This window comes from Ipomoea triloba, chromosome 12, assembly GCF_003576645.1.
Source record: "Ipomoea triloba cultivar NCNSP0323 chromosome 12, ASM357664v1".
NCBI lineage: Eukaryota > Viridiplantae > Streptophyta > Magnoliopsida > Solanales > Convolvulaceae > Ipomoea > Ipomoea triloba.
In genome coordinates, this window is record NC_044927.1 from 13,306,528 (window position 1) to 13,320,280 (window position 13,753).

At 36.8% G+C, this 13,753-nt stretch overlaps 1 protein-coding gene across 1 annotated transcript; it reads right to left on the reverse strand.

Annotated features, from left to right (window-relative positions):
* Positions 1 to 11,980: 11,980 nt before the first annotated feature.
* On the reverse strand, positions 11,981 to 12,771 carry LOC115999395. The gene is made up of 2 exons (XM_031239248.1): positions 12,545 to 12,771; positions 11,981 to 12,422 (listed from the first exon to the last, which is right to left on the reverse strand). Exons 1-2 carry the CDS (start codon positions 12,769 to 12,771, stop codon positions 11,981 to 11,983), a joined length of 669 nt encoding a protein of 222 aa, XP_031095108.1.
* Positions 12,772 to 13,753: the final 982 nt, after the last annotated feature.

The following is a 13,753-nucleotide window of genomic DNA, read 5'->3' on the forward strand; positions in this document are numbered from 1 at the left end:
TTTTTGAATGTTGTGAATTAAGGTTTTAAACAAAATGTTACTGTAACACCCCAATTTTCAACTCTTACATTTATTACAAATCCGTAATAAACGCTGCGGAAGCTTACATCTATCAACAGAAAACGGGTGCTACCGCCACACCTAGAGTGAATTCTATCACCTCTTGACAAACTCCACTCTAAGTGCACAGGCTAAACTTACAACATTAATAACATCCCTGTCTACATCAAAGAGTAGACCTCAACCTGTACTTCCCTTCTATTCCGAGCTCATCGGCACAGGGGCCCCCCATGATAAAGAAACACATTGAAGTGCAGTTAGCGCGACGGCTAAGTAAGGAAATCCATTTTCACTTAAAAGTAGACAAAGGTTTGAAAACATAGATAATCTAAAAGCTTTATAAAGTTTTACCATGATTTGAAAATCTGCCTGTAACGAAACGATTTATAGATAGTATAATAGCGTATAAACGTTAAATCATATAAAGCTTTCTCAAATAAGAATGAAGTCATAACTTGCCACTCAAAATAATTTTCATGCCCTTTTCAGACAAGTTTGCAAAATTTCACATTTCCAGGAATTTCATCATTTGCAAATAGAACGCAGCTCTAATATTTATAATAATCTGAACCGCAGCTCAGAGTAACAATAATTTCATACTCAAAAATTTTCCACTTAGTTTCCCCTGAGTAAGCACTTTGAACATTTCTCAATTCTCCTTCTCAAACCTTGGGCAGTGGCATTTCCCTGCCTTCCCGTCGGTCTCCTTATCCCAACCTAGGGCCATGGCACTCCAGCCCTCCCATAGGTCCAACCTTATTCCAACCCCGGGCCGTGGCGTTTAAGCCTTCCCGAAGGTCCCCACCTTATTCCAGAAACTAAGGGTTTGAAAACATTTTTCTTTTTCTTTCCTGGAATCAAATAGTATTTTCAAAATAATTTATTTCATCCAAATATGGTTGTGACATCCCAAAATTTCGTCACTAGTTTTGTTACAAAAAAATATTTTTGTCAAAATTGATTTTGACAGTTTCTGTCCAGAAATTACAGTTTTGCGCAGTCCGAAAGATTGAGCCGGTAAAAATAGTTCCAGAACTCTTTTTCACTTGAAATTTTTATGGTAGAACCCTAACCCATAGTACTTGATGTTCATAAAAAGTTTTGGTCACCTAGGTTCACGAATTTACACAGAAAATTCCATTTTTGCCCTTGGCAGTGTGCTGTCCAGCATTTTTCCTTCTCTGGACCAGTTTTGGGAAAAATTCCGAAAACCATACTTATACTACTCCAAAAATTATGAAAGTTTATATGCGGCTTCTACACTTATAGAACTACATGTATAAAAAAAATTGGACCAAAATAATTTACCGATGTTTCCCAGAAATTCACGGAAGTTACTGACAGAAATCTGTCCTGATTTCCTTTCTCTATTTCCACAAGTATAAGCTTATATAGACATAAATACAACATATACAAGCATATCCAAGCTATGAACTTGTATACGAAAATATTCCCAAAGCTCCAAAAACACCATATTTCAACTAAAATCAATTATCCAAATTCAAGTGACTAATTCCAACTTAAGGGAATTCCTTACCTCACAAGTGTGTAATATCACCGTAAAAGTAGTCTTGAACCTTTATCCCCATGTTTCACCGAAAAACCCTAGGTAGAATACACCACCATAACAACATATTTAAGAAATCTTTACCTACAATCAAGTTCTAGGGAAGAAATCAAGACTTTTTAACCGAATAATATTGAAATCTTACCGAACAAATTGGAGAGTTGTGTACAAGCTTGGCTATGGTTTTAATGGAGGAAAATGGTGGAAGTCACCTCTCTTTCTCTCTTTTGAAATTCAGCCAAGGAAGAAGAAGAAGAAGAACAGATGGAATAAATTGGCTTTGGGTATTCTTCCTTTTGAGGTAAGATGTTTTTATGGGGAAAAAGAAATAGAATAAAATAATGAAGTATTTTCAAACTTATCAGTTGGGGTCCTAACAGATAAAGTTTCGGTAGAAAATAATCTGGATAGAATAATTCTCGAAACCAAAAATTTATTCCAGACTAACCCTCAAAATTGGGCTAGGTTCGGTACACCGCGAAATTTTAGCGATGTACGATCAAAATAAATTTTCGCTGCTATGGGCTGATTTAATTGAATAGGAAGTTCAAGAATAATAATATGGTGTCTAATAATCCATTTCCTAGGATAATCGGGTCCGAATACCAGCTCCTAAAATTTTACGGTTCGTGATCGGCACGAACGATCGCAACTTAATAACAACTATACTTCCTTAAAAAAAAATTATTTTGAAGCATCGGTCACTTATCTTATGAATGTCATAGCTTAAAGACATATTTTCTGAACCTCAAACTTATCGAAATAGACGAGGGGTTACAATGGGATCTTCGGATGGTAATCCCGAGTATTGATTGTTCTGGACCAGTGTGAGAATAGTTGGATGCACGTGAAAGTTGACGTTTTCCATCGGCGGTACATAGATCGAGTTATGCATGTTAAAATCAGGAGTCATATAATCTGCAATTGATCTCTGTGGTTCCTGAGGAATTCCATAGTATTCTTCTTCCAGAAATATTATTTTCATAGTAATATTTCTTAACAAGCTTAAAAACATATTTTTATTTATTTCCGTTTTTGTCTTTAATTTCCTCGAAGAAATGGAAAACCCCGCACTTCTAATTCACAATGGGGACGATAATGTTTTGAGAACAACAATGGTGGGAACGACAACAATGTTGCACATTCCCAGGCACCGGTGAACTTTGGTTTACAAGATGATGTGATCATTGAGAGGTATATCCCTACGATGCGGGTAGCTACGGTACTGAGTGATTTGGCCGAAAGGTCGGAGAAGTTCACTGATTCAATCTTCAAGAGGTGGTAGCAAAAGATGTTATTTTACCTAGCAACTCTCGACTTGGCACGGTTCTTAACCGAGAGGGTTCCTAAGTTGAAAGAACATGATCCACAATCCGTGATGGCGGTTGGGTTTTGGAAGGATTTGGACTTCCTTTGTCGCAACTATATCCTGAACAAATTGTATGATACCCTTTACGATGTATATCGTAAGATTGGCTCAGCGAAAGCATTGTGGGAAGCTTTGGATCATAAGTATAAAAGCGAGGGTGTCGGTGCAACGAAATTTGTTGTTGGCCGGTTCCTTGACTAAAATGGTTGATTCAAAGACCGTGCTAAGTCAAGTTGAGGATTTGCAATTAATCTTTGACGAAATCCATAACGATGGCATGGAGATAAGTGAATCCATTATTGTGGCATCAATGATCCACTTGTTGCCTCCAGGTTGGAAGGATTTCAAGAACTACCTACAGCACAAGCGAAAGGAGATGAGCCTGGAGGTCTTGATATAGCGACTCAGAATTGAGGAGGGGAACAGAAAAACTGACTAGAAGGGTGACAACACTTGTATGTGATAGGGTGAAATGTCAAAAGATATGTTTGTGTTAAAACGGAAAGTCAGTGACTCCCCGAGTGTCGGTCTCGAAGGAAGGACGTGGAGGTGTGTCAAGAGTTCGGGTGTTTACTTGATTGAGTCATGCAAGGGATTTGAGTGTGGTGAGTGGTGATTTGTGAGTGAAAGGAGTTCATAAGATTTGGTTTGAGTGAGAAAATGGTAAAGTAAAAGAGATTGGAAATTATGTAAAGAGATAGGGATTGGATAGTGTTTATCTATATTGCATCTTAGTGTGTCTAAGGTAATGGATAAACAAGACAAAGATGTTGGCTATTCAAGAGTGTGTGTTCTTAGTCCTTTTCCACCTTTGTGTACTAAGGCTTCTTGGACTTAGGCATGCCTTCAAGCATCCAAAGTTCTAAGACGAATTTTATCAAACACTTAAGCTACACACTATCCTACTATTCTTAAGAAGTCCATAGGATCTACGATTGCCACAAAGCTTCAATCCTAACTCTAATCAAAGACATGAAAGAGTCAAGAGCTCAATCTCTCATCTAGATTGGCCAAATCCAAACAAGATATCATCAAAACATGAATCAATAGACAAGAATAGATAATCCAATAATCTAAGCATTTAGATCCAAGAATAGATATAAGATCATCACACTAGCAACATATCTTCACACAATCCAAATCCCTAGACTAAACTAGCTACTCATGATATGAAATTCAAGACAAAAGCTAATTCAATCCAAGAACAAGATAGTAAAATATAATAGAAATGTAATAGAAATCACCTAGAGAGATGTGATCCTTCAATCCAAGCTTGTTGTCTTCTACAATGGAAATTATCTAAACTACTCCTAAAAGAAAATGGAAAAAGTAGTTCTAAGAAAAATAGAGAAGAGTTCTCTAAAATGGCTAATCCCCCCCTGAAAATCTATCAAGGGGGTTTAAATATTCTCCGAAAAGTAACCCTAAAGAAATTCGCGCATTGCAGTCTCCACGCCGAACCACACGCGTGTGACCGTGCGTGGGAGGCTACTGGATTGCGGCCACGCGCACTCACATGCGTGTGGCAGTCTTCTTGGGTCCTCCGGGGCTCCGATCTTGACTGGTTCATTCCTTAAGCTCAGTTTTCGCTCCCATTGGCTCCCGAGACTCCTGTATCACCTCCTTTAGGCAAAAGTAGCTTTTGTGTGTTGGTTAGTGAATTTAAAGCATTTGTGATCATAATTCATCATGTAAGGATACTAAAAGCGTGACAAAACACCCTAATATGTACTCAATTTATGGGTATCTTGGAGGCTTATCAAAGGGTCCTATCATTGCATTAGTGGCACTAAGGCCAATGTGGTGGAGTACGGTCAAAACTCCAAGAAGGCTAAGAAGGACAAGCAGAAGCTAGGTCCAAAAGTCGTCTGAATGCAAGGCTCTAAGGAAGAAGAACAAGAGTTCTGAAGCCAACGTTGTTGGAGATGTAAGTAAGAAAGTGGTCGAGATTAGCCTTTCGGTTATGATGACAGAGGTGAACCTCGTGGGCTCCAACCTGCGTGAGTGGTTCATCGATACCGGTGCAACAAGGCATTTGTGTTGCAACTGGAGACGTTCAACACCTTTGAGACCGTTGAGGGCGAGAAGGTCTGGGTGGGAAACTCTACTCAGTCCACTGTGTATGGCATGGGCAAAGTGGTCCTGAAGATGACTTCTGGGAAGGAACTAACATTGAAGAACGTTTTGTATGTTCCGGAGCTGAGGAAGAATCTGGTGTCTAGCTCGTTGTTGAACAAGCATGGCTTCAAAATGGTCTTTGAGTTAGACAAAGTAGTTTTGTCAAAACTAGGAATGTTTGTTGGTAAGGGATATGTAACTGAAGGGCTTTTTAAGCTCAATGTAATGCTTGTTATCATCAATAAAAGCAAAGTTAATTATGTTTACTTGCTTGAGTCTTCCAATCTGTGGCATGGTAGACTATGTCATGTTAATTTTAATTCTATGTGTAGATTAATTAGCATGAACCATATTTATACGTTTCAAATAGACACAAATAACAAGTGTGGATTTTGTGTTGAGACAAAACTAACGAAAACACCTTCCAAATCGGTTGAAAGGCAAACCACTTGAATTAATTCATAGTGATTTGTGCACTTTTATATCAATATAAACGAGAAATGGTAATTAATATGTTCTCATGTTTATCGATGATTGCACACGATATTGCTATGTGTATTTGCTTAAAAGCAAAGATGAAGCCATGAATAAATTCGTTCTTTATAAGAATGAAGTGGAAAATCAACTTAATCGAAAGGTTAAAAAGGTTAGAAGCGATAGAGGTGGTGAGTACAAAGCACCAATTAGTGACTTCTGTGCAAGTGTAGGTATCATGCACGAGCGTACGACACCTTACAAACCTCAATCGAATGGTGTTGCCAAACGTAAGAATCGTACATTGAAAGAGACGATAAATGCGATGCTTATCAGTTCGGGCCTACCTCAAAATATGTGGAGTGAGGCGATCTTGACAAGTAATTACCTTTTAAATAAGGTACCCCACAAGAAGCTCGATAAGACTCCTTATGAGCTGTGGAAAGGTAGGAAGCCTTCCTACCAATACCTCAATGTGTGAGGGTGTCTAGCCAAAGTTTTGGTGCCAACACCGAAGAAAATAAAGATAGGTCCAAAGACGGTCATATCTTTATTGGCTATGCACATAACAGTAGTGCTTATCGGTTCTTAGTACACACGAGTCCCATAATCCGGATGTACATAAGAACACAATAATAGAATCAAGGAATGCATCTTTCTTTGAAAATGTCTTTCCTTGTAGGTCCACTGAGGGACAAAGTACGTCAAAAGTGGAGAATCTGAGAAAGAACCTAAGCTTGAGCCTAGACACAGTAAGCGAGCAAGAGTTGAGAAATCATTTGGTCCTGATTTTCTAATTTACTTGTTAGAGTATGATTTGTGTACTCTAACTTGTTTATTAGAAAATGAACCAGATTTTCTATCTTGTTTGATAGAAAATGAGCCTCAAGCGTACGTAGAAGCTGTGACTTCTATGGAAAGACCAATGTGAAAAGAGGCTATTAAAAGTGAAGTGGATTTTATCCTACAGAATCAGACTTGGAAACTTGTTGATCTTCCTCGGGGTAGTAAATCGTTAGAGTCCAAGTGGGTCTTTAAAAGAAAGATGAAACCAGATGGTTCCATCGAGAAGTATAAGGCTAGGCTTGTAATCAAGGGTTACAGGCAACACAAGGGCCTTGATTACTTTGACACGTATTTTCTCATGATGAGAATAAACTCCATTCGGATGATACTTGCCATAGCCGTGTTGCAGAATTTAGAAGTTCATCAAATGGATGTGAAAACAGCTTTCCTGAATGGCGAGTTAGATGAGGAAATCTGCATGGAACAACCTGAAGGGTTCGTTGTTTCGGGCCAAGAAAGGAAACTCTGTAAGTTGCTTAAATCGTTATATGGTTTAAAGCAAGCGCCTAAGCAGTGGCACGAGAAGTTTGACCATGAGATGTTAACAACTAGTTTTAAAATAAACAAGAGTGACAAGTGTGTCTATGTTAAGGAAATTGTAGACGAGTATGTCATTCTTTGTTTATACGTAGATGATATACTCATCATTGTAGTAATGATCGAATGATCAAATATACCAAAAACATGTTAAATGCGAGATTTGACATGAAGGATATGGGTTTGGCTGATTTGATCCTCGAGTTTAAAATCATTAGGAGACTAGATGGTCTCATGTTGAGCCAATCTCATTATATTGATAAAATCCTTGCAAAATTCAATAAGGATAATAATCAAGTGGCTAGGACACCATTTGATACAAACGCTTTACTGTCAAAGAATCACGGAGAGTGTATTTCTCAAGTATAATACGCTCAAATTATTGGTAGTTTAATGTATCTAATGAGCTGTACTAGGCCATATATTGCCTTTGCGGTTAGTAAACTTAGTAGATATACGAATAACCCCGGTGATATACACTGAAAGACAATAGTGAGAGTTATGAGATACTTAAGGGATACTCGTAACTATTGACTACACTATACAAGATATCCTACTGTACTTGAAGGGTATATAGACGCTAACTGGATATCTGATATTAAGAACTCTAAGTCCACGAGTGGCTACGTGTTCACACTAGCCGGTGCAGCCCTTGCATGGAAATCCTCTAAGCAAACCGTGATAGCTAGATCCACGATAGAATCTGAGCTGATAGCCTTGGACAAATATTGTGAAGAGGCTGAATGGCTATCCCATTTTCTAGAGGATATTCCTTATTGGAAAAGACCTGTACCTCCAATCTATGTGCATTGCGATAGTCAAGCCACACTTGGGAGAGTACGAAGTCATATGTATAATGGTAAGTCTAGACATATACGTCGTAGATATAATACCATTAGACAACTTCACTCAACTGGTGTTGTCTCAATTGACTACGTAAAGTCAAACGACAACATATCGGATCCGTTAACCAAAGGGTTAAATAGAGAGTTTATCGAGAAGTTGACACAAGGAATGTGTTTAAAGCCCTTGGTATAAGTTCTATAGTGGATACCCAACCTAGTTTTCACCTAGGTTCAATGGGGCAACTAAATTATGGAATGGAGAATGTCACCGTGGGGGTCTCAGATTCCCTACCACTCCTCGTTAGAACAGTGGCTCTCGCACGAGGTTAGCACGTGGATGCTTTAATGATTCGAAATGTTGGTTCACATGTGTGAGTATGCGGGATACTCGGAAAAAGAATCACCTATGTAAGAGAGAAATGAAGGTCGCTCAAAAGGAGAATTAAATGAGCTCAATTCTTTAGAAACTCTTGCAGAATCAGGAACGGTGACCCACGACCAAAATGGGCACACACATGAGAACATAACAAGGTTGGAAGGTTCATGTGTGGGATATATCATCGTCTACACAAATGGCAGTCGGTACAAAGACATTGCGTTCTACCGTACAGCCAGTAGAGTAAATATATTTTCACGAGTGAAGGTTCAAAGGGTAACACCTACCTACCCTATGCAGGGATCGACCGTTGAACACAGTTGTTTTCGATTTCAAAACAACCCCGAAAATAAATTTTCATTCATGTGGGGGTTGTTGGAAAAATAGCACAAATGGCATTTTAAGTGGCTAGTTTGTGGTACAAATATATGTGGGGTCCACTTTTGATTTGGGTTGGGTCAAAGTGGATTCGGGTTCTTCGTGGTTAGACGAAGAAACTGATATATATTGTACGGTCAAAACGGATAATGGGTAAATGAGAAATTGGTTCTCAAAGTTGACCCATTGGAGTTGGAAAATGAAGGGAAAAAACGTTAAAGTAGCTTTTGTCCCACATTAGTTTAAGAAGTGGATTTGCACCACTATTTATACAAGAGCATTTCTAAGGGTTATTGAATTGTATAGCATAGAGGCTCTTTCTCGCGTCAGGCTTGACACGTGTGCGCTGGCACCTGCGAGCATGAATGTCGTTCTTGTATCTGTTTTCCAACACAGAGGTGTTTATGATTAAATACAACTCCTATATATTTTGAAGGTAGAGCAGCAAATGATCGAAAATCTATTTTCTCTCTCGAAACTCTGTTTCTACTCTTTTCTTTGCCAAATTGTGATCAAAGTCTTGTTCTTTTTCGTCGAGTTTCATTGTTTGAGTGCTCAAACTTGAAGCCATAACTTGTTTTATCCTGGAAAACATAGGCTACAACACTCCTATCACATTGGGAGGTGCCAAATAAGGTTTTAAGGACAGTATAGTGAGTACACGTAGGGATGGCAATGGGTCGGGTGTGGGTCTGGGAGGACTACATCCATCACCCGACCCACCATACATTTTCTCCACCCACCCCCACCCCCAACCCGCATCGGGTGGATTTTTTCAAAACCCACCCCCACCCGCATCGGATGCCTAGTGCGGGTACCCACCACTTATCAACTTATTTTTTTTTTCAAAAAATAATATTTAAATTACTTACACATAATAAAATAATAAAATTCATTAGTTATACTAAAACATAAAATAATAGAAATATTTCAATATAAAAACTAAATTGTTAATTTTTAAAAATAAACTAAGTAGTTTACATGTAAAATAGTAAAATGTTACCCAAAGTTATTGAAAATTGTTATAATTAACTATATACTAGTACTACTAATTTTACTACTCCGTATTATATATATACACACACATGGTAGGTCGGTGGGGTTATAGGCGGGTTTTGTACATAGAACCCGAATCCAACCTGACCCACCGCGGGTTTACTTTTTTAAGACCCACCACCCCCGACCACCCAAAAAAATTCGATCCATGTGGGGTGGATATCCGTGGGGCGGATTGAAATTGCCATCCCTAAGTACACGACTCAAGCTTACCTCCTTCCAGAAAATCCATTCGCTTTTTGTGCTTGTTATTTTTTCAGAAATATTATTTTCGTAGTAATATTTCCTAACAATATATTACACTAAATGTTTACAATTTAGATACTAAATGTTCATAATTTACATACTTAATGTTCACAATTTTATATACTAAATGTTCACAATTTGCATACTGAATGTTCACAATTCGATTGAATTGTAAACATTCAGTATATAAATTATGTATTTTGACTTAAGCTCACCTTGCAAGGTCAACCCGCGTCCATGGCATAACTATTGGGCAAAAACTTGTTTGAGACCGTCTCACCATAAGACGCCCGGGTCGGGTCGGGTCGGGTCAAGATGCAAATGTAACATTTATATGCACAAATGTTATACTTATATGCTCAAATGTAATACTAATCAGGAATAAAATTTTTGTTACTTATTAGGGTAAATGTAATACTTTTAAGGGAAAATACAATACTTTTACATTTCGATTTAAAAGTATTATATTTTTCCTCAAAAGTATTATATTTTTCCTCAAAAGTATTATATTTGCCCTTATAAGTGAGAGGTACTTGTCAACATTACTTATTATGAAAAATGTATTATTTTTTCTCTTATAAGTAACAAAAATTGTATTTTTGATTAGTGTTATATTTGAGCATATAAGTGTGAGATTTGCACATATAAGTATGACATTTGCATGGTGCTTTGACCCGATCCGACCCGTCTCACGAATAAAGATCCGTGAGACGGTCTCATACAAGTGTGACCCTAACTATTGGTATTATATTGGAATGGACAATGAAGTGTTCGTAGGCTACTAACTAAGAGCTATTATATATACAGAAAAGTAAGTCTTTTCATTCCGCAATGATTTGTTCCCTACCAAATTCAAAACTTCTTATGTTAGACTAATTATTTCCTTCCGCATTAAATATACATGCCTTCCGATGATTTTCTAAAATTGTATTACCATCATCTTAAATCAAAATTTTTACATATTAATTAGCATTGGGCCTTTCACTACGGGCATCGATGCACTTACCTCGCTTGTATTAATTAATCGATCAAGCTATATTGATCAAAATTATTCACCAAAAGTTTTCATAACATGGGAATACAAAGTATATTTATTTTTTAACGCAATGTGAAGTTAATCAATTCATATTAACTAATAAATTTTTAAAAAATTATTGTCACATCATATAACGAAAGATTTTGATAAAATAAAAGGGTTTGGATTCAGGTAACTTAATCCTTAATATTATATATATATATATATATATATATATATATATATATATATATATATATGCCATTGTACACATTGACTATTAAAACGTAGAGAAACTTTAAGACACCTTATTGTGTAAGGCAGTATTATTTTTTTAAATATTTGGTAGAATTATTTACTTTGATACTTCTAGGTTACAACAAAGCCAAGGATATTATAAATAAATCTCCCATTTGAAAGAATCACTTCATGCCGCTTGACCACAAGGTTTTTGACATATAACTTTGATATTTAATTACAAGATAGTGTTAAAAGAAAACAATGAACAATGTAGTGAATATAATTAATTAATAAATTTGAAGGTAAGGAATCTTGCATTGTAGAAAATATAGACAATATAACTAATTAAATTACATATCTTTTTAATTTTTTTGATAATGAATATTTTTTTTGAATAAAGGCATTGTAGACATCAAATTATAAATTAAAGTAATGCATATGTATTATTTTTTGTTTTAACTATTAATTTATTTAATTTAATAAGAGTAATAAAGTTGGGTATGTACTTACTTTTGAATAATATACTCTAACATATATTCATAGTATATGTTCAACAATTATACCAACTTTGATTGGGATGAGGTTCGAATATAAGACATTTCTTATAGAAATTAATTGGTAAGTTAAAAGTTAACGGAATATTAAAGGAGAAGATAATATTTAACAGAAAATTTAACGGATAATCATATAATTAAGGATAAATTAAGAAATATGAAAGAAAAATATAAATCTAAATAATCTGAACCATCCATTTGAATTAATAATTTGACCGTTATTTTTCTATTTTAGCTCTTATTATATATATATATATATATTAGATCATAAGGGAATGGGAACACCCAAAGTAATACATTTAGCATATTCTTTGGCGCCACACCGGGATGCCGAACCGGTCATATTCTAGTATGTGTAACATCCCCTCTATAGGGTGGTCAAGTAATGTAACGCCCTTTTCGGCTCCAGGAGATTTTGCCAAGAAGTCAGCAGCAAAGTTTTGATCTCTGGCAATAAGGGATATGTGCCACTCTTCAATACCTTCAAGTTCCTGCCTGCATGCCCTTAGAATATTATCAGCTAGGTTTCCAATATTGGACAGCTGTGTAATTGCATCTACGGTTGTCTTAGAATGGCTTTCGAAGCATGTCTTGTTGCTAACAAATAACTTAGCCATCTGAATACCTTGCAAGAGGGCCCATGCTTCTACAGTTTCGGCTGGGCAATCACCAATGCCATATGTGAACCCCTTTAGCCAGTTACCTTGTTCATCCCTTGCCAACCCGCCGCATTTAGCAAACCTGGTGTTGGGATTAAAACTGCCGTCAATGTTAATCTTTATCCAGCCTGGAGGCGGTTTAGTCCATCTAATTAATTTCCATAAACTACAGCCTCCTTGGTAACTCATTGTAGTTGCTCTAACCATAGCTTTGTGAATTTCAGCTGTCTGTTCATGGATACACGATAGCTTTTCCGCTTGGCATCAATTACCTTGCCATTAAAAATCCTTTCATTTCTCCACTTCCATAGGTTCCACGCTATAACCGCAAAAAGCACGCTCTGGCTATGCTGTTGGTTACCTTTGGCGAATCCCCATATTCCTTCATCAAACCAGTCGAGAAAAGGTCTGTTTAACGTCTTTTGAATCATATTCGGTAGATGGATTCCCACACTGTCCTGGCTTCCGAGCGAGAACGAATGATATGCTAAGTTGTTTCCTCGTCACACAAACTTGGCATCTGCTGCAGTTGGTGAATCCTCGTTTCATTCATTATATTTTGTTCTCATTTGTCATCAGGCGGTCATGCCTGGCCAACTAGAGAAAGGTATGGATTCCATATGTACAAGTGATGATGTATAAATGGGAGTGTAAAAGTGGGTGTGTTATGTCGTTCCGTTGAGGATTGGGGTTATGGCACGTAATTGTATGAATTAAGAATACTAGGCACTAGAGTATGTGAATCAACTAGAATCCAAGCAACTAATACTGAATGATGAAAAGTAAAAGAAAACAATTGACTAAGGAGATAACTGTATGATAAAGGAATGGGCCAGATTAGGGGGATTGCAATCTTGATGTTCTAACAATCTCAGAATTAGGGAAGGAATAATTAACCTAGGGATTTATGAGCAATGCACAAAAGAATTCAAGTTAGCTACTTTTGTAATCAATAATAAGAATTAGGCTACAATTGCCCCACTGTCGTGATGCATCAATCATAACCTTAAGCACCTAAGCATTGTAAGACCCCAAAATTACCCCTATTCTCATAGTAGGAAAATTAGGTTGAAATTGGTAAGGCTCGAGGTCTGCATCCAACTTTCGTTGTAATGAATCCCTCTCTTAAGCTAGCAATTAATTGTGGCCATCAATCAATAACAAGTAGAAAGAAATCCCCAAATCAACATAAACCCTAGGTAAAAGATTCAATCCCTTTATGCAATAATCACAAATTGAAAATCAAGATTAACAATGGACCCTTAATCCAAACCCATAGGCGAATTACTCACTCATGATTGGAGTAAACAAAGCAAAGCAATAATAAATAACCATAAACATTGCAAGAAATCTGAGAAGAAAGTAAATAAAGGAATAAGAGAACTTAACTGATAAAGAACAAATCCAACTTCA

Excerpts from the sequence above, each read along its gene's own strand:
- LOC115999395 (XM_031239248.1), bottom strand. The coding sequence starts at position 12,771 with ATGATTCAAAAGACGTTAAACAGACCTTTTCTCGACTGGTTTGATGAA. Across the intron at positions 12,423-12,544 it reads CTGAAATTCACAAAGCTATG|GTTTGCTAAATGCGGCGGGT; the intron begins GTTAGAGCAACT and ends TCCCAACACCAG.